Genomic DNA, 22035 nt, shown 5'->3' on the forward strand with positions numbered 1-22035 from the left:
TCCATCCAAAACATCTAAAATAATTTTAAAAGTTAATTGATCTCTGCTATGCTGTTTTTGTTGGTTACTTTTATGCACTGATATGATCTATTGTCTTCTAGCAGCTCATGTTGCACTACTTATTTGCCACAAAACTCTCAGTTAATTCATCTCAAGTGAACTGTATGACCAGCAACTCACCAATATGAGTAAAAGATGCAACATATGGCCTTTTGCAAGTGGCCGATTACAGTTCCTCAAGGGAGGCACTAAGTTCCGTTCTTTTCAAAGTTGCTGTGTGTCCACCCTCTGCCCCCTAATAAAACAACCATGACCCTAAGCACCCTCAAGTGTATTAATTTTTAGGTGTTAAACCTCAGATATACTTGAAGCAGATTTCCAGAGATTGTGGGCCACTCAGTCTCTGAATCTTTTCATGTTCAGAAGCAAAAAAAAGTTAGGAAATATGAAATCATTTGTAGTATCTAAAAATCTCTGCTTTCTCAACCCAGTTGTCAGTGCTGTTTCTTCTGTCTTTAACTATAAGCACACAAATCTTTGCAATGTGTCAACCAAAAACTGACATAACTAAATATCCTATTTCCAAACAATGTCTAGCTCTCAACATCTAAAGACAAGAACAGTTCTTTTGTCAGGCTTTGCCTGGTAAAGCATCAACACGTTTAATGGCTTAAAGACTTTCTGCATCAGAGGTTGCAACCAAGCAACTGCTTACACTAGCCATGGCTTTGTCTTTACTTCACAAGTTGATATAATCCCTTTTTGAATCTGTACTCTCTCTTATTCCAAGAAAAAGTAGTCACCTTTCCACCTGTGATTTTTCAGACCTACCATAATCCTTCTAAAATAACTCTTGCCCAACCTGCCCTTTCTCACATGAAAGGAACTCCATACTTCAATTACTCTGTCTTAATACTACATTAAATTATAGATGGTTAGAAAAAAAATGGATTACTTCCGTAGGATCAGTTAATTATTCGTCCAGAAATTATAAGGAACCCAGATGGTCCTGCTTTACTGCTAGGGAGGACAGACTACAAAAGAATAATCCTGGAGAAAGCAGTTGTTTTAATTGATCCATTTTCCAATCAACATTATTCCAGTCTTTTTAAAGAACAGTTTCGGTGAGCTGTCATTCAGATAACATGACCCTCTGTTCATGTTATTTTGCCAAATTCGTGTCCAGGCATGTGATTCAGGTGAAATATGGATTCTATACCTTGAGAATTAAGACTCTTTCTAACACATTATTTCATTGGGTTTAGCAGCCACAGCCTAAGCAAACCAACATATGCATATACCTAGAACACATTAGAAATTTATTGTGTTATTGTGTTGTTTTTTTTTGTTTGTTTGTTTTTTAATTTTGTTTGCTTTTTTTTTAAGGAGTTGAAAAAGTCTTCAGTTTGGGAAATTATGGGGTTTTGATTTTTTATTTTTATTTTTTACTTTATTTGTTTTTGGTTTTTTATAAAGCATGACTATGTCCAGGAGTAAGCTATTCTCCAATCCATTCACTGTATTAATAAATAAATAATGAAAACAAACAAAACCACACCCCAAACCAACAACTTTGTACTACTTTAAAAAAAAAATGACTCCACAGCAAGAAAGGTTTCAGTCTACTTTGGTATTATAACACCTCTTGCAGCTTGAGAAGAAATGAAAATTTTAATTTCATTGGGCCTGGAATGTCACACTGGTCTGTGCTGCAAGAACGTCAAATAAAAGTAAGCAATGTATTAATATTTCTGTAAGACTTCTCTTTTTGTTTTAAAAAGAGACAACTACAAAAATGGGGGGGGGGGGGAGAGAAAGCCAAGAGGAAGCCTGCAAAGATAAAAATCAGTTAAAATTAAGACTTATTTCAACAGTCATTACAGAACCACCAGCCTGTACAGCTCACTTGGTATATGATTCAGAAATTTATATATAAAAACTCTTTAGTACTTCACATGGCACTCCTGCTTTTAGACCTGCAAAAGAGTGTATATAAAAAAAAAGATTTTTTTTTTTTAATAAAGAAAAGATTGGTATCCATTAAAAAAAAAAAAGACACTTCAAGAATCTCATATGCAGTTCCAACCAGATTCTTTCCTTACTAAATAGCAATATTCCAGATGGTATATATTTGAGTCATACACACACACTCTTTTGATGTACAACAATCACATTCTCTGCATTTTTTTTTTTGAGTGGAATACATATGCTCTATGGCCTTTGGCATAACAAATCAAGCTCACCCCCTTCCATCTTTTAAATGTTCAACAGCACTACAGTATGGAATTAGAACATAGCAGTAAATTTCATTTTTAAGACAGTCTCAGCCCATCCTGGGGTGGGCTTATATTAGTTGCATCCTCCACAAGAAGGTCAGGAAATGACTCATGATTATATTATCAGAACAACTGGCATCCACATAACTATTGGGTCAGTATGCTTGCTGAAAGACTGAAAGTTTCTAGTTCATATTTCCTGAATCAGTGGCTCTCAAAGCATTTTTAAAACGCCATTAGATAAAACTTACAACACCCCTTTGAGAACAGACAGCAAATACTTGTCACATTTTTGTGGAGCTACAAATTAATGGATGTCAGTGCTTGACACAGGTCAGACAAAGTTCAACACAGGCTGCAGACATGCTTCAACATGTTGAGATGATGAAGCATGAATAGTTCATGAATGTGAACTATTCTGATTCAACAGATCTGAACGGTTACATGGATCCAACCTAGATAAATATCTTAGCATTTACTTTTAAAAATTAGATGTCTTGAAAACTCATCTTGTCCATTCTGCATCATACCTGGCACAATTATCAGTGGAGAGCTCTCATATGCCAAATGAAAAACCGCCTTTCAACACTGGCTGAAGAACAAGTAAATACCTACTGAAAAGCTTCCTGAAGTCTGCAATGTAATTTGGAGATCTTACATCAAAAGAATGACCCCAGCCCCATCAGATACCAGTTACAGAAAAGAAATGGAGAAGAGGGAGAGAAAACCACACAGCATAAGTGAGAGCTATTTGTGTAACTGAAGAGAGGACTGATTGACCTATGCTTGACCAAATCTCTGAATGGTCTGTATAAATGAACAAGTTCTGTTACTAAGTTAATCAAAACCAAGCGGGGACTAGCAATGGGATTTAAAAAAAAAAAATAAGCAACCTGGAAGGATAAAGTGCATTACCTTTTATAGAGGCTTACTATATGTATTGGAGCCCAAAGAAATAAACCGGTCAAAAAAATAAAAAGTAAAATAACTTCATACTTGTAACATGAGGAAACAGAGCACAAGTTTCACTGAGATTTGACTTACTTTAAGAGGACTGGGCTACTGAAGGTGTAAGCATGAAAAGCTGGAGTGAAAGCAAAAAAAAAAAAGTGAGGACTTTAGAGGAAAAAGCAATTGTGCAGCTGGAAATATTACTAGAACTGTGCAGAAAGTCTAGATGACAAGTTTAGGTGATTGTGAGTTATGTGAAGCAAGGGAAAATATTGTTCTGTTGTATTTCTGTGGGTTGATGGTACAGCAGGTTGAAATAAAATGCTGTTACATAATCTGGAAGATTTCCAGTCTGGAAACTGGCTTCAGATACGGTTAATTCTGGGCCTACAGAGTTACACCTGTTGTGAATTATAGAATTATTTACAGCTTAATTTACAGCTTGAATTTTTTTTTTTTTTTTATCAGCACAACACACACACATGAACTGCAGCTTCTTCAGACCATGTAAGAGCTACAAAATGTATTTTGTTAGCAGATACATAGCACTTCACTAGTCCAGCTTTTACTGTAATGGTCCTATGCCAGACTGCAAAAATGCTCAGGCTTTTTTTTCTTCCCCTCTCTCCCCCATGTTTTTGTTTGTTTGTTGTTGTTATTGTGTTTGGGGTTTTTTTGTTTGTTTGTTTTTGTTTTTTAAACCGAAGGACTGCAATCAGAACACATTTTTATTTATTTATTTTTATGTACTGACATGGTTTCACCCTTCCTTGTATTGTCTTTTCTAGTCAACTTCAAAACTAAACAGGATTCTATTGTCATTATGGCCACTGTTTTGTCCTTTGCCAAATTCACACTGCGTGTCAGAAAAACACATTCATAGAATCATTTAGGTTGGAAAACACAAAGATCATTAAGTCTAACCATTAACCTAGCACTTCCAAGTCCACCACTAACCCACATCCCTAAGCACCACATTCACACATCTTTTGAATACTTGCAGGGATGGTGACTCAGCTACTTCCCCAGGCAGCCTGACCCAATGCTTCACAACCCTTTCAGTGAAGAAATTTTTCCTAATACCCAACCTCTACCTCCCCTGGCAAATTTATTCCTTTGCTAGTCTTAAATAGCCTGCACATTAAGAATGATCATCTTGTTTAACAAAATCACCTACTTTCATAAGGCTTAAGGCAAAGAAGGGTGTGAATTTCAACTTGCCTCTCCTAATGACACTTCATAGTGTTTCCAGTCAAGGAATCACCACCAATCAGCAATACAAGATCTTTTAGAAAAGCAAGCAGCTGACTTTCAAAAAACTACAAGACAATTTTGGCTTAAGAGTGAAGTACAATCTGTTTAAATCATATCACCTCTCTCCCTCCTTAGAACATCCAGCTGTGTGTTTTCAACTATCCAGTCTAATGATGCAGATTTCCTTAGACCCTTTCCTGTGATTCAGCTGCAACAGCTTCTTGCTAAAAATATTCCAACTGGAGCTGGAAGTTAAAATTTTCAACCATCAACTAGAATAATGTAGCTGACATGTCTTCAGGCAATTGCAGTGTGGCATCTACAGACAGCACTGTGCTAAAACACAAATTTCATTTGTCTTTAACATCACCTCATGTTCAGACTTGCATATTGTTATATTAGCAATATACATAGGCCAGAACTGTTGTGCCATCTTCACAGCAGCAACTCAGGTTAAGCACAGCCATAAAATCCTGTGAACCAAAACACCTTTTTTCAACGCAATAGGGAGAAGGGGTAAGAATTCATCTGAACTAAATCAGCATGGTTCTGTTGAAACCATAAAAGAACATGAGCTTGTATCAGCTAAACATCTGAATTCCTTTATTTCATATCTTGTTCATTGAAGTACCTTCTAATTTGTTGTTGTTATTGTTACAGGATGAAGTTTACAATTTACACAAGTCTGTAGTGAATGCAAGGTGTCCAACCTAGCTGTATTTTCAACTGACAATTTACTGAGGCTTGCAGTGTTTCTACCTACCAAAATGTTTGCTACTGTTTCAGAGGTCACTCAGCATATATATCCGAAGGGAAATTATAAATCACAGAGAAAGACTAACAAGTTAACATAACATCATCTACTTTACACTGACGGTATAGATGGCCTGTGGCAATACGTTAGGAGAATATGATGTTAAGAAGAAAGTGCAATATAGGCCATAGCAGATTTGTTCTGTGTGGAGTTTGCTACAGAATTTGCTTTCTCTGTAGCTTGGACATAACGTAGTTCTTTTAGCCACGGAAATTCTGCTCAAGGCTCAGGTGCTATTTACTACAGTCTCATGCTTTCTACACAGAGCCTGCCTCAGCAAATTCAGTACTTTCACCGAAGTGTTACAATGGTTCAATTGAAAATCCTTCAGAAATAAAAAATTTAACTCTTAGAATTAATATGTATTCTTGGTGGGTCGTTACTCCTAAAGAAAAGTAGGGTAAAGCGTCACTACTAGTAACTCCCTGATGACAGTCCTTCCTCCTCCTGAATCTGCATTTCTCAAGTCAAGTCCCCTAGGAAAAAGACAATATAGAATGAAGATTCACATACTGTTTTGCATGGTAAATAGTCCATACAAATTCCAGTGGAAAGTAAAAACCAAAGTGTAGACAGGGGGTGGAAGATTATGAGAAAATATAGGAAAACTACTCAACCTTTAGGAAACAGAAAAAAAGAAGGTACCCAAAAAATTATATTTAGCAAAATTGCTTCTTCATCCAGTGACACAAGATATAACTTAAAGCTTGCTGTGTTTTTTCTCTGAAGAAAAGGACCTCTGGACCAGCTAAAGAGAAGCATCAAATTTTTGGTTCATTTTCTAGTGATACTCATTTATTTTACTCCCTGTTCTAAAAGACTTGAAGTACAAAAATGTTCTAATGTATTTTTTTCCCCAGCTCAAGCAATTTCCACCAGTTTTCACATAAACTACCCCACGCCAAGCATTATTTCATTAAAATGCTGTGTTCTGAGGATGACTCATCAGTCAACTAATATTTCTGTAAGTATCCACAGAACTAAGTGATAGCAGGATGCAGAACACACAGCTAGCTGTTAAGAACAGTAATAGCTGCAGTTGCCCTTTCAGATGATAGGAAAAACAGGTAGCCATAACTATGGAGTTGTCATCATAGTGTTTTTTGTTGTTGTTGTTGTTTGTTTTTTTTTACCAGTGCCTTCTGTTTGCTATTCAGGATCTGAATACAAGTTCATTGCTATTCATTTCTCTTAGTAATTTGTTTTTATACAAGTGCATTTGGTTCCACTCCAGTAAAATGGTATTTAAAACATTCAGCATACAGCAATTTTGTAACTTTGGTGCTTTGTATTAGTGTATCTATTGGTAAAATGTTTTCAAGTCAGTTTGTGGTAAAGAACTAATCAGACGGACAACACTTCTTCTGTGGTGCTAGCAGCTTAGGTTTGTTGTAATTTCTTGAAGAGTCAAACTGACATCATCCTATACCTCTATCACCATCCTGAAACTTCAGTTGGAAGTTTTTTTTACAAGGCCTGAACACAGAAGTTAAATTCCCTTAAATCCTGAAGGGTAGTACAAATACTAAGCTTCTCAGAAAATTCTGGAGAAAAAAAAAAAAAAAAGACACCACATTACAGTCCTCCAGGAGAAGGAAGACTATTCACAGTTTTTTGTTTTGTTTGGGAGGTTATTTTGCTTTAAGGAAAATATCTTAACAGCTGTGACAAACACAGAAGGAGTAAAAGCAAACTGCCGCAAGTCGCCTTCATTAAGGCATGTTTTCCAGTTCTCCATGTCTAGAAAAAGAACCTAGGAGAAAATCTGTAGTATTCCAAGGCTGCTTCATTATTTTTGTTTTGCTTAAATGAGGCAACATAAATCAATTCAACAGCAAGAAAGAAAGAATCCTCTTTTTCCTCTGATGTGTGGATATAGGCAATGAAATAGCTTACATCTTGGCTGAGATCAAAATTTCATCATTACTACTGCCATAGTGAGATAAAATATCACTTTATTGATCAAAGGCTAGAGAACAGTATTACTATAGACAACAAGCAGAAAATATTTAAAACTAATTCATGTCTACTGTTAAGAAGATACTCATTTATTCCAATCAGTTTAAAAAAGGAGAAAACAACTCCCAATGACTAAAATAACTACATTATTTCTTTAAAGCCATTAACTTTAGGCAACACGCAGCATAAATACAATGAATTGAGAAATATTCATTTCTTCCTTGGGATAATTTTCACAAAGAGGGCAAGCATCACTCTCAAGTCTGATTTTAAAACTTTTGCCTAAATTCTTGCTAGTTTGTTTCTTCCAAGCTTTTACATAGAATGAATGATTTTTGTGGGAAAAAGCATTTTATTTAAAAGCTTTGTTTTGCTTTTTTTTTTTTTAAACCAATGTATGGTTTGATTACAAACCACACTAACTTAGAATTCTTTTCTTACTAAGCAAAACTTTTAATTCTACATATGTATGCTGCATTAGTACTAAACTGCTTGATATTCCTACCATGAAATAAAAAGAAAGGTCTATTGGTTTATTGATAACAAATGTGTCCTTTAAGAGAAAAGAAACCATGGAATATTTTAGAGAGAAACTGATCCAAGAGCAGGTTTACAATGCTGTAGGATATTAAGACTTTTTGAAACCATAGCACCTCTACCAGGCTTTAAAAATAAAATAAAATAAATAAACAAAATAAAATAAAAGAGAGAGAAAATAACACTGTTGTATCTCAAAACACAAGCCTTTAGAAAACATCTGTAACATTTACTTCCAAGTTTTAATCCATCTTTAATGGATATCCTAAATCAAGACACAAGATGTCACATGCCTTATATTCATCTTTATGAACTGGAAATAGAATACCTTTTATACCAGATTGGATATAAAGCTCTTGCACTGTTTCTGTGTTGGAGAACATCATAAAATCAAAAATTTTTTTCTGCAGCTGGAGTTCAATTATTTTAAATAAAGTTTTGTAGTTTTTAATTTATTGGACATGGAGCAGAATTATGACTATGCTTACAGCAATAATGCTGCCCAGAATTGACAGAAGGAACTCCTCGCTATGTACATGTATATGGCAGTACTTGGTTGCCAAGCAAGGCATCTCGGTTGCATGACAAAATCATAACCCTTGCTAGTCTGTGTCATTCTGTCCTCCTCTAATGACAGCACTGCCTTGCAGACAGGTTAATGATCCTGCTTGCTGCTTTGATCAACAAAGCTGGCTCCTCTCCCTCAGGCACCAGAGACTCAAACAGATCACTTTGATTTCTGCTGTTTGACTTAGAGACAGAGCATTAAAGTGGCATCGGGCCACAAGAATAAGACTGAGCTTACAACTAGTAGAAAGAAAAAGAGCAGACAACTTCTCCAGATTGTAGAAAGGAATCTAGGGAGCACTGAAGTTTGATTCAAAATATACAAAACCCTCCTTAAACAGGATCCTCCTTAAACATCTAACATTAATGACATTTTTGCTTGTTTTTAATATTAAAGGCCTCTGCCTTTCCTCACCCTTACTTGTTAGGTGACCATCTTCATCAGATATCAGTCTCATGTTTTCCTTAGACCTCTATTGGGTGTTGACATACTTGAAAAAGTCCTTTTTATTGTCTAACCCCACAGTGGCCATTGTCAACTCAAACTGAGCTTTGGCTTTTCTTGTTTTCTCCCTGCAGATATGAACTACAGCTCTATAATCTCCCTGTGAAGCCTGACATTGCTTCCAAAGATTGCAGACTTACTTTTTCTGCAGAGGAGAGGTCTGGCACCTAAAATCTTATCTGAAGTTGTAGAATTGGCAAATAAATCATGATTAGAGTCTCTGTTTTCAGATTGCCTTCAAAAAGCAAAGGATTTCCCTTAAAATCTTTTATATCTTCCCTCTCATTCCCTTTGTCCACGCCCCACCCCGTAAGTATTCCCTCAATGTTTTAAAGGTTTTAATGAGTTCCAGCTAGACAACCAAATCAGATAAAACCTAACTAGCAGCTACTATGCTGAGTTGGAGGTAAATAAAAATAAAAAATAACAATTCTGCAACTGCAATTCTCTCTCTGTTTTTATTCATGAAATTTAAGAACCACTGAAATTGCTAAAAATACATTTTGTGTCACTGGCAGCAGAAATCTAGAACTGAAATTTTGCTAGGTGCCATTGCCAAAAGCTGCATTCTTCCTGCAATATAAGTATCTAGCAGAGCTGAAGTAGAACACAGATGGAGGCTAAAGTAGGCTTAACACCACTCATTCATGCATCACTGCTGTTGGGCTTTGCTGAACATTTCATTAGGTTGCTTTCTTTCCAGTAGGCTAACACAATGAATCTAAATCAGAGACCAATAATTTCATTAACTGATTGAAGCTGGTTGGATTGGAACATCAAAGATTTGGCAAGACTAAATTAGAGGCTGTATATTTACACAGTGTTCTCTGTTAGTGAAGAATGACTGAGGCAGTGTTCATTCATTAAAGGAACTTGTTGGACAGTAAATTTTATGTCTGTTCAAGTCAAGACTTTTTCCAAACATTTAACAGACAGCTCAAGTATGAAAAAAGGGAATCTACTACCGCTTACCTAAAAAGCACTATTCAGAAATCTGAAGTTATATCTTTGTCCTTCACTGGTTACAAGAAAAGTCTTCATCTTATAGCACTATCTTTCCTGGAGGGCAGTTTCCACTACCCACGTATAAACATTAAATCCTGGCGGTAAAAATTGCTTTTCTCTCCGAGTTGCAGCTGCAGATAGAAAGTTTTCTTGAGACTAATAGGATTGTCTGACAGTTAGAGAATTACAATACTGTTAAACCTGATTGCTCAGAAAAACCAAGAAGCTATTTTAATAGAATGTTCCCTTTCAGATCAAGCCTATAGAGTTATAGATTGAAACAATGACTCTTACCTTTTTATATATTATATTTCTTTGGTGACACTAAAGCACCCCATTCTGTGGCTATTACTCCCCCTCAAAAATAAGGATTTAAAAACTTGCAAGAAATTAGATCAAAAAAAGCATCTAACTACATCAAAGTTGCTTACAAAACTGGAAGTATGATTGTATTTGGTATTCTACATGTTCAGGCAAAATAGTACTTGTTTCTACTTTTATTTACCATGAAGAATATGTGTTTTGAGTTTCAACGTTATTCTGTAGAATAAGGATACAATGGATCCAGCTATTCGCTCCTTTAAATAATTTTACACACACAGTAAGAACTCAAGATTCACTCAAGTTAGATTTCTCTTAGTATTGGTTTTAAGACCCTGCCTTCCCCTTTCCCCCAAAGTTCTGTTTTAACAGGCATCATAAGCGAAACAGCCCAGAAGACTCTCATGTACCTTCATTCATTGTCATACAACACATAATTAATTTGCTAAGGTGGGCATAAGACGCATGCAAGATATATCTACAGTTTAAGCAGTTTAAGAGTGAAACAGTTTCACTTCTTCTGGGTTTTTCCCGGAACACCTGGAAAGTCTCATGAGAGATTTTGCCTTCAAAAACAGCAAAAAAAATAAGTGACTGCTTAGCAGCCAATAATTAAAAGACAACTACGCATTGACAACCAAGATGGCATTTTATTGAAAGTTTTATACAAAATGAAGGCAGAAGTCCAAAGAACTTCTCTATTGTTATTTTAGGGCTAACCCCGGTACCCTTTTATTATTAGACATTTTCTTCAGGAGATATTAAATGAGATAAAGGTCACCTTCTCCAGTTACTGAAGGCAGGCTTTTCAATAACATGTATATTAAGTTCAAGTGATTGTTAGGCAGATGGTGAGAAAGAGAGTCCATCTGACAGACACAAAATATACTCTTCATGCAGCAACTAAAGCACCTTGATATACTATTTGTTCATCCAAGACCCTCAGCCAAGGAAGGTTCCCGAGTTACATTCTTGCTGTCTTCCCAGTAAACAGTGTTTGAATTATTATGCAACTCACAGAAGTCTATTTTAAGATTCTGTGCTTTCATTACTGTACATACAGAGAAGGTTTTCTCCTGGCATTTGAATAATGTGTCTATATCTAGCAGGTGTGTTTTCCTTCCAGAATGTTTTTAATAACTTCCTGAAAAATAATCAGCAGATTTGGAACAGAACGAGATAGAATTATGGTGATGGGCATATGGCACTATGTTTAGCAGTGCCCGAGGACAACACCATACTAAAAAAAAAAAAAAAATAGTATTAAGATCATATGTATAACAGAGTAAGAACAGAGTAAGCAAGTCAAGAGAGAACATCCACACATCTGATTTTCAGGTCAGCACACAGCACCCATACACTGCTATTGTTTGTATTTTTGTGCACAGTCTAAGAGTTGAAGCATCCTTGGTACCCTTCACCACTCCAGCTAGAACCCAGCATCTGGATCAAGGGAAGCACCTGATCACATCTTCTTGGAGAAACACAGTTACCATCACACAGATGTTCCTCCTTCAGGCATGCAATTAAAATGATCTTATTGCAGGCAATAAATGCACATTCTTTGGGATCTTAGAAGCAAGCACTATCATTTGCATATAAAGGCTCCGTATTCCTTTCTCTCTCTGGGATCTGGCATTTTTTCTGGCAAGCATCTCAGTGAACAGATCCCAGCCAGATGAATGTTTCAAGAAGCAAGCAACAGATGTATCCCACATACTGACAGAGCATACCTGAATGATATCAGTTAGTTGGGAGGTTTCTTGCTCAAAATAAAACTCACTGCACGATTCCTTTTGCAAGTTCTCTGCAACCAGAGGGTTCAGACTGACAAAAATGCTGTAGAAAGATTAACTTAGCTGTGGTAAGATAATATAGCAGTTTTATATGAATCCAAGCTGATTTGATGAGATTCATTTCAAATAAGCTCACATTCAACTTTATGACAACCTGCAACCTCTAGGCCTTGCATCGGCAGTTGGCTCAAGCAGGCTGAGTAAGGAAAAAAAATCCATAAACGATTTGATTTTTTTCTAGCTCAGAGATTTTTACTAGCTCAGAGCTTTGGCCACTTGCCCAGTGAGCTCTCAATTATTTTAAGTCATTCAGTTACAGCAAAAAAAATACCTCCTCGTTAATAAGATAAGAATTACATGTTTAAGCACCAGTTTACGGTGTTAGAATTATAGAATATCATCAATTTGCTGACAGAAGAAACATCGGAATTCAACCTCTGCTTTCTTTTGAACACAATCAAGATGATCCTACCAATGCCCAAAGCCATGAGACTGAACAGATTGCATGCTTACAAGAATATTTGGGCTCAAAAACATTTACATATTAAGATGAGAGGAGTGGATTCTCCCTTCAAGACAAGGGCACTGTATGCATGGTGGCCATGGGCAGCAGCAGCACTAGTACAGGTTATTAAGAATTTTGGCAACAGCAGGAACTTCTTACAATGAATCCTGAAATTCTTTAATGCTCAATATTTTGTAACAGAGCCGGCGGTTAAAATCTGTAGATATTTTGCATGCTGTATATCTCCCTGCTTTTCTCAACTTCAAACTGTCTACCCCTACAAGACAACCTTTGTGTCTTTTCTACAACCTCTGCCTATAAACCTATTTTGTGTCAGATTGCAAGCAACTGAAAGGTGTGCTTCCATGCTAGCGCTGTATGTACTAGTTTGATTCCAACAGCAGCATGGACGTCTTTCTCTGCAAGTTTGGGCATAACTCACCTGGTGATTGTAGCAACAGGATCTTAAAATTAGCCTCCTTGCTGAGATGTTAAGCTATCCCAAGATATATATAGTGTTTGGCACCTGTGCTTCATGACTTACATGGCTTTATTAGTGACTCCTACTATTTCACAGGTATATGCAATCTTGTAATCATAAAAGCATCTTTTGAGGGGATGAAGCCAACACAGAATGTCACAAAACGTACATGTTTCAGTGTGCAAACAAAGGAAACGCCAGACAACTACCTAGGCAAGACACAAACACACTGATTCAAAGTTCTGAAGATTTCAGAAGTTTTATGGTTTTGTTTATCTAAAGCCAAGAACTAATGACCTGAATACTCTCCACATGTTTATTACTAGAGGATTTTACTAGCTGAAGCTGGGGAGAAAAATAGTGGGTGCATTCTTTATATGGAATCATTAGCTGACACAAAGGTAAAAACCCAACTGCAGCTGTAACTGCTATTCAAACAATTAGCACCGGCTATGCAAAACACAGCGGCAGCTATAATGAGGTCTATTTTAAGAATATTTCTGTATGTGTATCACAAAGCCTGTGGATTTAAGAACAAGCATACACAGAGTATAACAAAGTTCTTTATTATTATGCAGATGTGCAATGCATACAATATTCCCAGCATATTTTGTGTCGTTTGCCCGTGGAAGAAATTAAACCATTCATGATGAATAATAATAAAAAAAAAAAAGCCTAATGTGACAAGTACAGATTTTTACTTTATTATTTAACTGAACCATTACTGCTTCTATTAACTAAAAACTGCTTCAAGATCTTTGAAATTAGAATCACCTCTCTATCCTGGAAAGTATAAGTCACAGCCATAGTTTCACCTTTACAGCTCCTTATACAAGTATGTGCTCAGTACTTGCACATTAGCAGAGAATTGGTCTAGGTATTATAGCCACCATATTTGCTAATCTAGTGGAAAGCATACATCCTTGAAAAAGACATCACAAAATTCATGCTCCAAAAATAAATTTAAAACCCCACAGTAAGAAAGAATGTGGACATAGACAAGCAAATTGATAGCATAAAAGTTTGCTACATCAAGGTTTCACGTTTATGTATTAAAAATTCAAAACATAAGGAAAACCTTCACACCCCATCTCAGTAAATCTCTCTCACCCCCACTTTATTTTGATTTACAGGATACATATATAAAACACACGTTCTTCGTTCAAATTCAACTCTTGAAGGTATCCTAAGATACTTGGAGTAATTGCAAAAGTCAAAGCCAGAAATATAGAAGAGTTCAATTGGAAGGGCCCTACAAAAATCACCAAATGCAACTGCCTGACCACCTCAGGACTAACCAAATGTTAAAGCACATTAATGAGGGCATTATCCAACTGCCTCTTGAATACTGACAGGCCTGGGGCATCAACTGCCCCCATAGGAAGCCTTTTCCAGTGTTTGACCACTCTCATGGTAAAGACGTTTTTCCTAATGTCCAGCTTTGTGCCATTCATAATACACAGACAAAATGATTTAAAATACCACTCTACAATTTCTTTGAAAGTCACACAATTTTCCTTAAGTGTCCTTATACACAACTGTTTTAAAAACATGGACCCTAAGCCCATGTGTAGACAACAAATAACTGACCAGATTTTCCACAAATTAGAAGTTCACAGAATATACCAGCAACATCTGCCATGTGTCTAAATAAAGTTCCACTTATGAAGTCAAATTACTCAGAGCAAGTCTTGCCTTAGACTAGCAGATGCTAACTTAAGCAGTAAAACAACTGCATTTTTAATTAACTTTATTTTATGGTCTTCATTAGAGGATATAAACCTAATTTATAATGTTTCATTATTTCTGAAGTGCTATAGATCACAGAAGAAGCTCATAAAACAGCAAGCAAATAATGCAGAGGCTTGATCTAAAGTCCTTTTTAAAAAACAAATGTTTGATCAGGCTTGATTAACGCTCTTGCTTCTGCTGTAACCTACAGGTTACTCTAGGAAACCCCACCCTTTGTCTGAACACACCTTACAGTCTCATCATTCTAATCAGAGGACATTATAAATTGGTTCTTATCTCAAAATTTTACAGATTTTAGTCACACCTACCTTTGCCTTTGTTACTAATCAAGGACTGGGAAAACCAAGGAAGTGGCGAGCTTATTAGATCTGCCAGAGCAGTCAAAAGAAAGGGAAATAAAAGATAGAGAAACTTTTAGTTATGACAGAGTTCTCTTAGCCAGTCCCTCAACTGATGGAAGGCACAAGCTTTCCATTAATCAGAAATTGTTTGCTATTGTCATTTCAGTTTTACATTCCTGGAAACTCTGGCTATTATTGCCTATGTTATTTATTATTCCTACTTATTTCAAACGTCTACTATACAGCTACAAGAAAAATTGATTAAAAAACAAAACCTGAAAAGCCAAAAGCCTTGTCCAAGCAATTCTCACTCTATAATAATAGGTACTCCAGGGAAGACCTTCAACCATAACAAAGCTAAAACGCTAAAACTTCACAAGTTAAAATGTTCAGTTTCTTTGAGTTTGTTTATAAGAACAGCAGCAATAAAGGTGAAATGGTTCACTGCTCTGTTTTCATGCAAAATTTCATTATAAAAAAAAAAAATCTTTATATCAGATCTGCTGTCTGGACACTATCAATTAGCACATCCCTTGGTGTCATTGACAGCCCAAACTATTATTGAAGCAGTGAGTAAAGAAATGTTCTCCCAAACACTCCTCTTCCCGCTGTGCTTTACATTTCCCATATCTGCATTTCTCAAGAGAATATGAAGAGAACCAATGAAGATACGCAAGATCTACTGAAGAGGTGTATGAGCAATCTTCACTAGAATAAATTACCCAGATTAAATTATACAAAAATAGTAGCAAAGAATCCTGACTTAATTCAAGCATAAATGCAAGAATATTCTAAGTACTGAACAAGCAGCAGAGGATGCTACCAGTGTCCAGAAAGCAGATTACAACAGAGAGAACATTTGGCTATGTCAATAAAGCGTATGTACAAGTACCCCATTTGTGTGTCAAACTTGTTATATACTTTATCTCAGTTTCTCTGGTTTTGCTTTTCTCTCTAGGTTGTATTATTTTTAGCTTGGGAACTACAATACAACCTTAGGAGCACACTGAGGTGACCAGATAAGAAGAAAAAAGTGCTAGCATCCTTCCTACCAGGTCACAGGTTTTTTCCTTTTTTTTTTTTTTTTTTTGGTTGGGCAGGAAGAGGTGGGGAAGAAGCATCTGGAAAGACTTTAAGTAACACTTTTGATCAGTTCCACAAAACCCTCTGACTCTTCAGAATGAAATTATTTGTTCTGAAAAACAAGATAGTGCTTTTCTGGGCAAGGAAAGACAATTTACCTCAGCAAATCTACTGAAAGATAAAGCAGCAGGATCTACAAAAGAGTCTGCAACGCTGGAAACCAACTTCCAAACCATTTTCCAGAAGTGTTGGATGCAAATTCGTATTCACTGATGCTCAAATGATGCTTCTTTAAAGCAGCTACAAGAAGTGCTTTTAGTATTATCTAGGGGAAATTTTCAAGCATAACTATAACTATCAAAGCTAGGGTAAAGCAAAGCAATTTCTATTCTCAGGTTCTGCTAAAGCTACTGGACCCAACCAGGGAGACCTAAAAGGATACATAAATATCATATTACAGTAGATAAAGGTACATGAAAAGCAAGGATAGAAGTATGAAAAAAATATTAAAGCAATACAATATTGAAAAGGCCCTTAGCCATTAAGGACCTTAAAAGCCCTTAAAAAAAAATGCTGGCTTTAAGAGTTAAGATTTCTAACCCCAGTGTTCTCCATGCTCTGAGACAATGGAAGTTTCTCACGAAGAAAAGTTTCCCTGCACCTACTGCTAAAAAGATCCCCAAATATATGTTAATTTTTCTTTAATACACTATCTATTCTATCACCATCATCAGTGTATCTGTTGTTTGTTATTTTTCCTCAAAGACTGATGCAGTTGCAAAGATCCCTTGATAGTTTTTATTAAGGACATCAAAGACTGTTTCATGCTTTGCCTAGTTACTAGGTTCTGTGGTGGTAGTGGATATTGCATTGCTTTGTGAAAGTTTCACAATGTTTCTGAGTTTTGATAAGGCCATTAATCACAACATGACTATGCTAATCCAGACTGCAGGGGTGCCCATGAGAATGCTAAGAATAATCACTCTTAATAAGTATTCTTTGTTTAACACTTACCTATACAGATTTTCTCTGTTTAGATAGTAACTTTTTTTTTTTTTTCCCTGACAAATATGGGAGAAGTTGAGGAGGAAAATAACGTTTTAGCAAAATTACTTCTTGAAGAGTCAGGATAGGGCTGACCTTATGATCTGCTCAGTACCCCATTACGTCCTAATTGACCTCACATCCTAGCAAGTTCAGCAGCAGCTGAAAATATTCAATATCTGGCAATAACTGAACATAAATGATGCAAGGCACTTGAAAATTCAAAAATGAGAAGTAATACAAGTAGCACTGAATTCTTTGCTAATCTCTATAGTATAGTATCCTGACACCATAAACCTTTTGCTGACTGCTTGTACTAGTGCTAAGCAAAATGCTGTCTTCTTTCAAAACTGCTTCTGGAAGATCAACACTTACAGAAATTACCTTGCCAAAGAGAACAATTTAGCAGCATTTGGCAGGCTGCTCTTCTTATTTCATGTTTTGATCTTCATTTATGTCCCAAAGTTTTCCATTTGGACATTTTGTTCACTACTCCAATTGGGTAAGCATTCAAGCTTTACCCTGCATCTCTCCACCCACAGAGATCACATGCATGTCTACATACATATCCATATATGAAGCACAGACTTTGTGCTAGATATGACAGCGCTGGGAAGTGAGGAGAAAAAAAAAAAAAAAAAAGACTGAATCCATTTTCTTCTTCCAGGCAAGGTTTGCTTCCTTCATAGCAGCTACTGCCATCTACTTTATTTTAGATGCTGAAGTACAGAGACTACTTATCCCTGGGTAAAGAGCAATCAGCACTTCAGAGGATTAAAACCCAGCAGGTGTTAAGTGCTGCATGTAAGAGTATATAACTGCAGGGCATAAGAGAGGCCCCTTGCATTATAGCTGTGTATAGCCAATCTACTACAGGAGATCAACTGTTTCTAAGGCAAGCCTGCTGTCTGAAAGACCATGGCTTTGTTTGACTTAGCACCCATCCTCTACAGCAGCAAACAGCCCAGGAAAAAAAAAAAAAAAAAAAAAAAAAACACAGAGAGGTCAAAACAGAGCAATTTTTCTTCAGAACATTCTTCCACCCTCCAGAGATTTATGGTAGGCAGAGTTCCTGAGCCAAAGGTGGTGCTCAGGCATCCTAGAGCCATGGCTAAACTTCTATAGCAAAGAGTTCAATGCACTTGCACAGAGTGGCTTCCTGTCTTTGTTGTTTACTTCTCCCAGCCTTCCACCATTTGATAGAATCATAGAATATCCTGAGTTGGAAGGAACCCATAAGGATCATCGAGTCCAACTCCTGGCATCACACAGGTCTACCCAAAAAATTCAGACCATGTGACTAAGGGCACAGTCCAAATGCTTCTTAAACTCCACCAGGCTCGGTGCCGTGACTACTTACTTCCCCAGGGAGCCTGTTCCAGTGTGCAACAACCCTCTCAGTGAAGAACCTCTTCCTGATGTCTAGCCTGAACCTCCATCCAGTTGTGATGGATCCAGCTGATCCATCCAGTTGTGTTAGAAGACTGTGCACATTCCCTACAGACCACCTCACTCCACTGAGGATTAAATTTCAGCCACCTCTTTTCCATCTCAGGATGATTATTCCTTGTTCAGAAGACAATATTTAGGGCATATGCACATGTCTGAATGCAGGATCTGCCTACCCCAGGCTGTGTGCATCAGCTCTTTTTCTTGAACTGGCACTGTCTGACTCAACAAGAAGCGAGCCCAGGAGTATTTTTGGCAGACAGTTCAGCTCTCTGAATTGACTTGCCATAGTCAGACATACATTTGAGCCATTGAAAAGGAAAGAGCAAGACTGTATGGTGATGAGCAGCAATGAAATCCACAGCAGTAGCAGTAGAGAGCTCAGCTTCTGTAGGACTGTGCAGACCTGATTGCTCTGTAACCTGGCTACTGCTTGATTTACCTGACACAAGGAAAACAAGCTCCTGGAACTGGGTGGTCGTTGTAAAGACACATGGCAATCTCAGGTGCTAGCCTACAAATAAAGCTATGGTTGACCTTTGTCAGTGTAAACCTGCTTGTTTTTACAACTACAGCGTCAGCTACAGGTATACAGCAAAACAAGGAGTACACACATAATGTACAAGATTTACTGCACGAATCTCTAACAGTCAAGTATTTCTCAGTGCTGTCTTATGGACTATGTACTACAGCTTACTGTGTTTGGAAACAGGCAATATAATTTTCCAATTTTAAATAAACTTTACTTGTTATACCACATTTAATTTTTCTGCAAGGAGCTCCCTAGTAACAGTTCATTTTGTAAATCTCCAGCTAGTCAGCTTTGGTTTTGAGGAGGGGGAAGAAACAAGCATGTTTGTTTTGCCTCATTGTACAATAAAGCCTAGCATTAAGTTGCCTTTTTTTTTTTTTTTTTTCCCCACTATTAATAGCATTTACACAATGTACCTAGTGTTTAACCAGCACAACAGTTAAAACACAGATCTTTCTCTGGCTCTCTTACGGGTGTGATTCAGTTCTCAGGCAGCCTAAAGTACATTCATTAGCTGTTGTGACTGGAAACAAGATTAGGTCTTCTGCCCATAAGAGAGTGAAAGTTCCTGCACCATTTCATGAAGCAGTCTCTAAGGTTAAGTGTAAACAGTATTATGACAGACTTACACTAAGTGCAGGTGATCCAAAAAGATAGGTGACAGAAGTCACCCAGACCTAGATGCCAGAGGACTGGGCATAACAAGTCAGATAAAAACTCTGACCCAAACTTCTATGCAAATATTACAACATCCACTCATATCTAATAGGATATGGTAACAGGAAAAACAAACTTTAAAATGTTATTTGCATATCTCCCAGAAGCACAGGAAATAACTGAAGTAACCTAGAAGACCCAACCCTTGACAACTGCTGGCTTAACTAGAATCAAGATGTGCTCTATATTGTTGTTCCTCTGGAATGTGAACTTTGCTAAGCAATCACAGAATTTGGAAATCTGCCCATCAGTTATGTAGTTCATGCTTTCCTAACAACAACAGCTAAAAAGAGAGAGGAAGAAAACCCCAAGCATATCCTTTTATTCAGAGCAGTATAAGTGTTTATGATAGCAGTGTACTCTTTCTCGAAGTCAAATCACCAAAAGCTACACAAAACCAGAGATTACCATGACTGATTCTCCTCCCGCTTCCCTTTCAGAATAATAAAATGTGCTATTTAAAACCATTTCTTAAATTTGGAAAAAGAGAAGAGTAAGAGCAGACCTCAGAAGCCTTTTCAGTTCTGAGATCCCACCTCCAAGTACCCACGCAATCTATAAATAAAACCAACAAGATCATGCAGTGACAGAACATGAGTCCTAGAACATACTTCTGTAACTGTGAGCCAGATTTATTCAAATGTAACTAGAATTAGAAAAATAGCACATGGCTAATTGCAGCACCCCTGAAATTCCAACAGCGTGTTTTGAAAGGTTAGGCTTAATTCTTTTAAAAAAGGGGGGGGGGGGGGGGGGGAGGGAGGGGAGGAAGATAGAGTTGGAATAGCTTCTCTAGGGCACACAAGGAACTTGGTTCAAACACAGCCACTCAGATTACTTTCAAAAATGGACTGTGTGCTATTAGATAGTTGCATATTTTTATTTTATTTGACATTTTCCTCAAATCAGGTAGCTTCTTTAGGTATTCCTTTAATAGACATAACTGAAGACTTTTTTTTTTTTAAATTCTCACTATAGACCAGTTTCTCCTACCAGGCTTGAAAGAACTCTTCAAGCCTCCTCTCCAGCACCATCATCCAGCTCTGAATTTATTTCAGGTGTAATAATTTCATAACCTCATATCCACAAGGCTGTTGGCCCCTCCATTTGAAAGCGAGATTCCTTGTAAGGACCTAAGGCAGAATATTAACATGCCTTTTAGGCCCTCTCTATGTTAATGAAAATAGAACAAAGGCAGGAATAAAAGTAGCATGGCTGGAGAACCTCCTTTGTAGTATCTTTGACAGACGCTGAATTAAGTCAATTCCTCATACACTTACGGCTCAGGCTAAACCTCTAATTCGAACTCCACCAAGGGTTTCTTGTCTTTATGGTGATAAGCCTTTTCTGGAGCGAGGGGCAATAACCTAACATTCCAGACCCAGCTCTCCCCTATCTCAAGCCTGCTAAAGAAGTAAAAGGAAGATAGGTTTTTTCTCCCCCAGAAAATGCTTTTTTACACATACTGCTCTCAGACAAATATGAGATACTCCAAATAACACTGTAAGGATGTTGACATTATCATGTCTTTGTATAAGGAAAAAGACAACACAGGAAAGCTTTGCTTTAAATTTGTGATCAAGTGTTTTTCATTACTATCAGAAACTGAGGTGTTTATGCTGTCAGTCCTTTCAAACAGAGCTTGTTTATAGCCTCTTGCTTGCACCCCTAAGTCAAAGTGGCTTTGCAAATGGAAACCGAACCCAGAGTCCCAGACTAGAAAGTCGCACACTGCATCTTAAGTTTAAAGTGGGGTATGTTCTTACACTGTGCAAAAACATTATTTCGAGTGTTCAGAGATCAACAAGACTCCAAACTCAGAGCTAAATTACAGCAGGTGCTGCCTCACCCTGAAGCGGCGGCGCGGGGCGGGGCTGAGAGTGGCGGTCACCTGCCGGCGCCATCTTGTGGTCGGTGTCCGGATCCCCCAGCTCCGGTTCGGCGGGCCCTTACGAGGGGCCCGGTCCCCGCAGAGCTACCGGCCAGCAGGGCCACGGCACCCGGACCCCGGCAGCAGCCCCCAGCCCCCTCTGAAGCCTGCCCGGAGACGCACAGCGCCAGGGAATCCGCAGCAGCCGGAGCTGCCCGTCTGCACAGAGACCCTCCCCCCCCGCGGAGCTCGGGCCAAGCCCCGGGGAAGAGCCTC

At 37.6% G+C, this 22035-nt stretch overlaps 1 protein-coding gene across 1 annotated transcript in view; it reads right to left on the bottom strand.

Moving 5' to 3' along the window:
- GALNT18 (polypeptide N-acetylgalactosaminyltransferase 18) overlaps nt 1-21808 on the bottom strand; it is a 239334-nt gene extending 217526 nt beyond the window's left edge. Inside the window, exon 1 of the mRNA XM_068685382.1 lies at nt 21739-21808. Coding sequence (XP_068541483.1) covers nt 21739-21793 — 55 coding nt within the window. The 5' untranslated portion in view covers nt 21794-21808. The remainder of the gene's footprint in view (nt 1-21738) is intronic.
- Nucleotides 21809-22035: the final 227 nt, after the last annotated feature.

This window comes from Anas acuta, chromosome 5 (assembly GCF_963932015.1).
Source record: "Anas acuta chromosome 5, bAnaAcu1.1, whole genome shotgun sequence".
In the NCBI taxonomy this organism is placed as follows: Eukaryota; Metazoa; Chordata; class Aves; order Anseriformes; family Anatidae; genus Anas; species Anas acuta.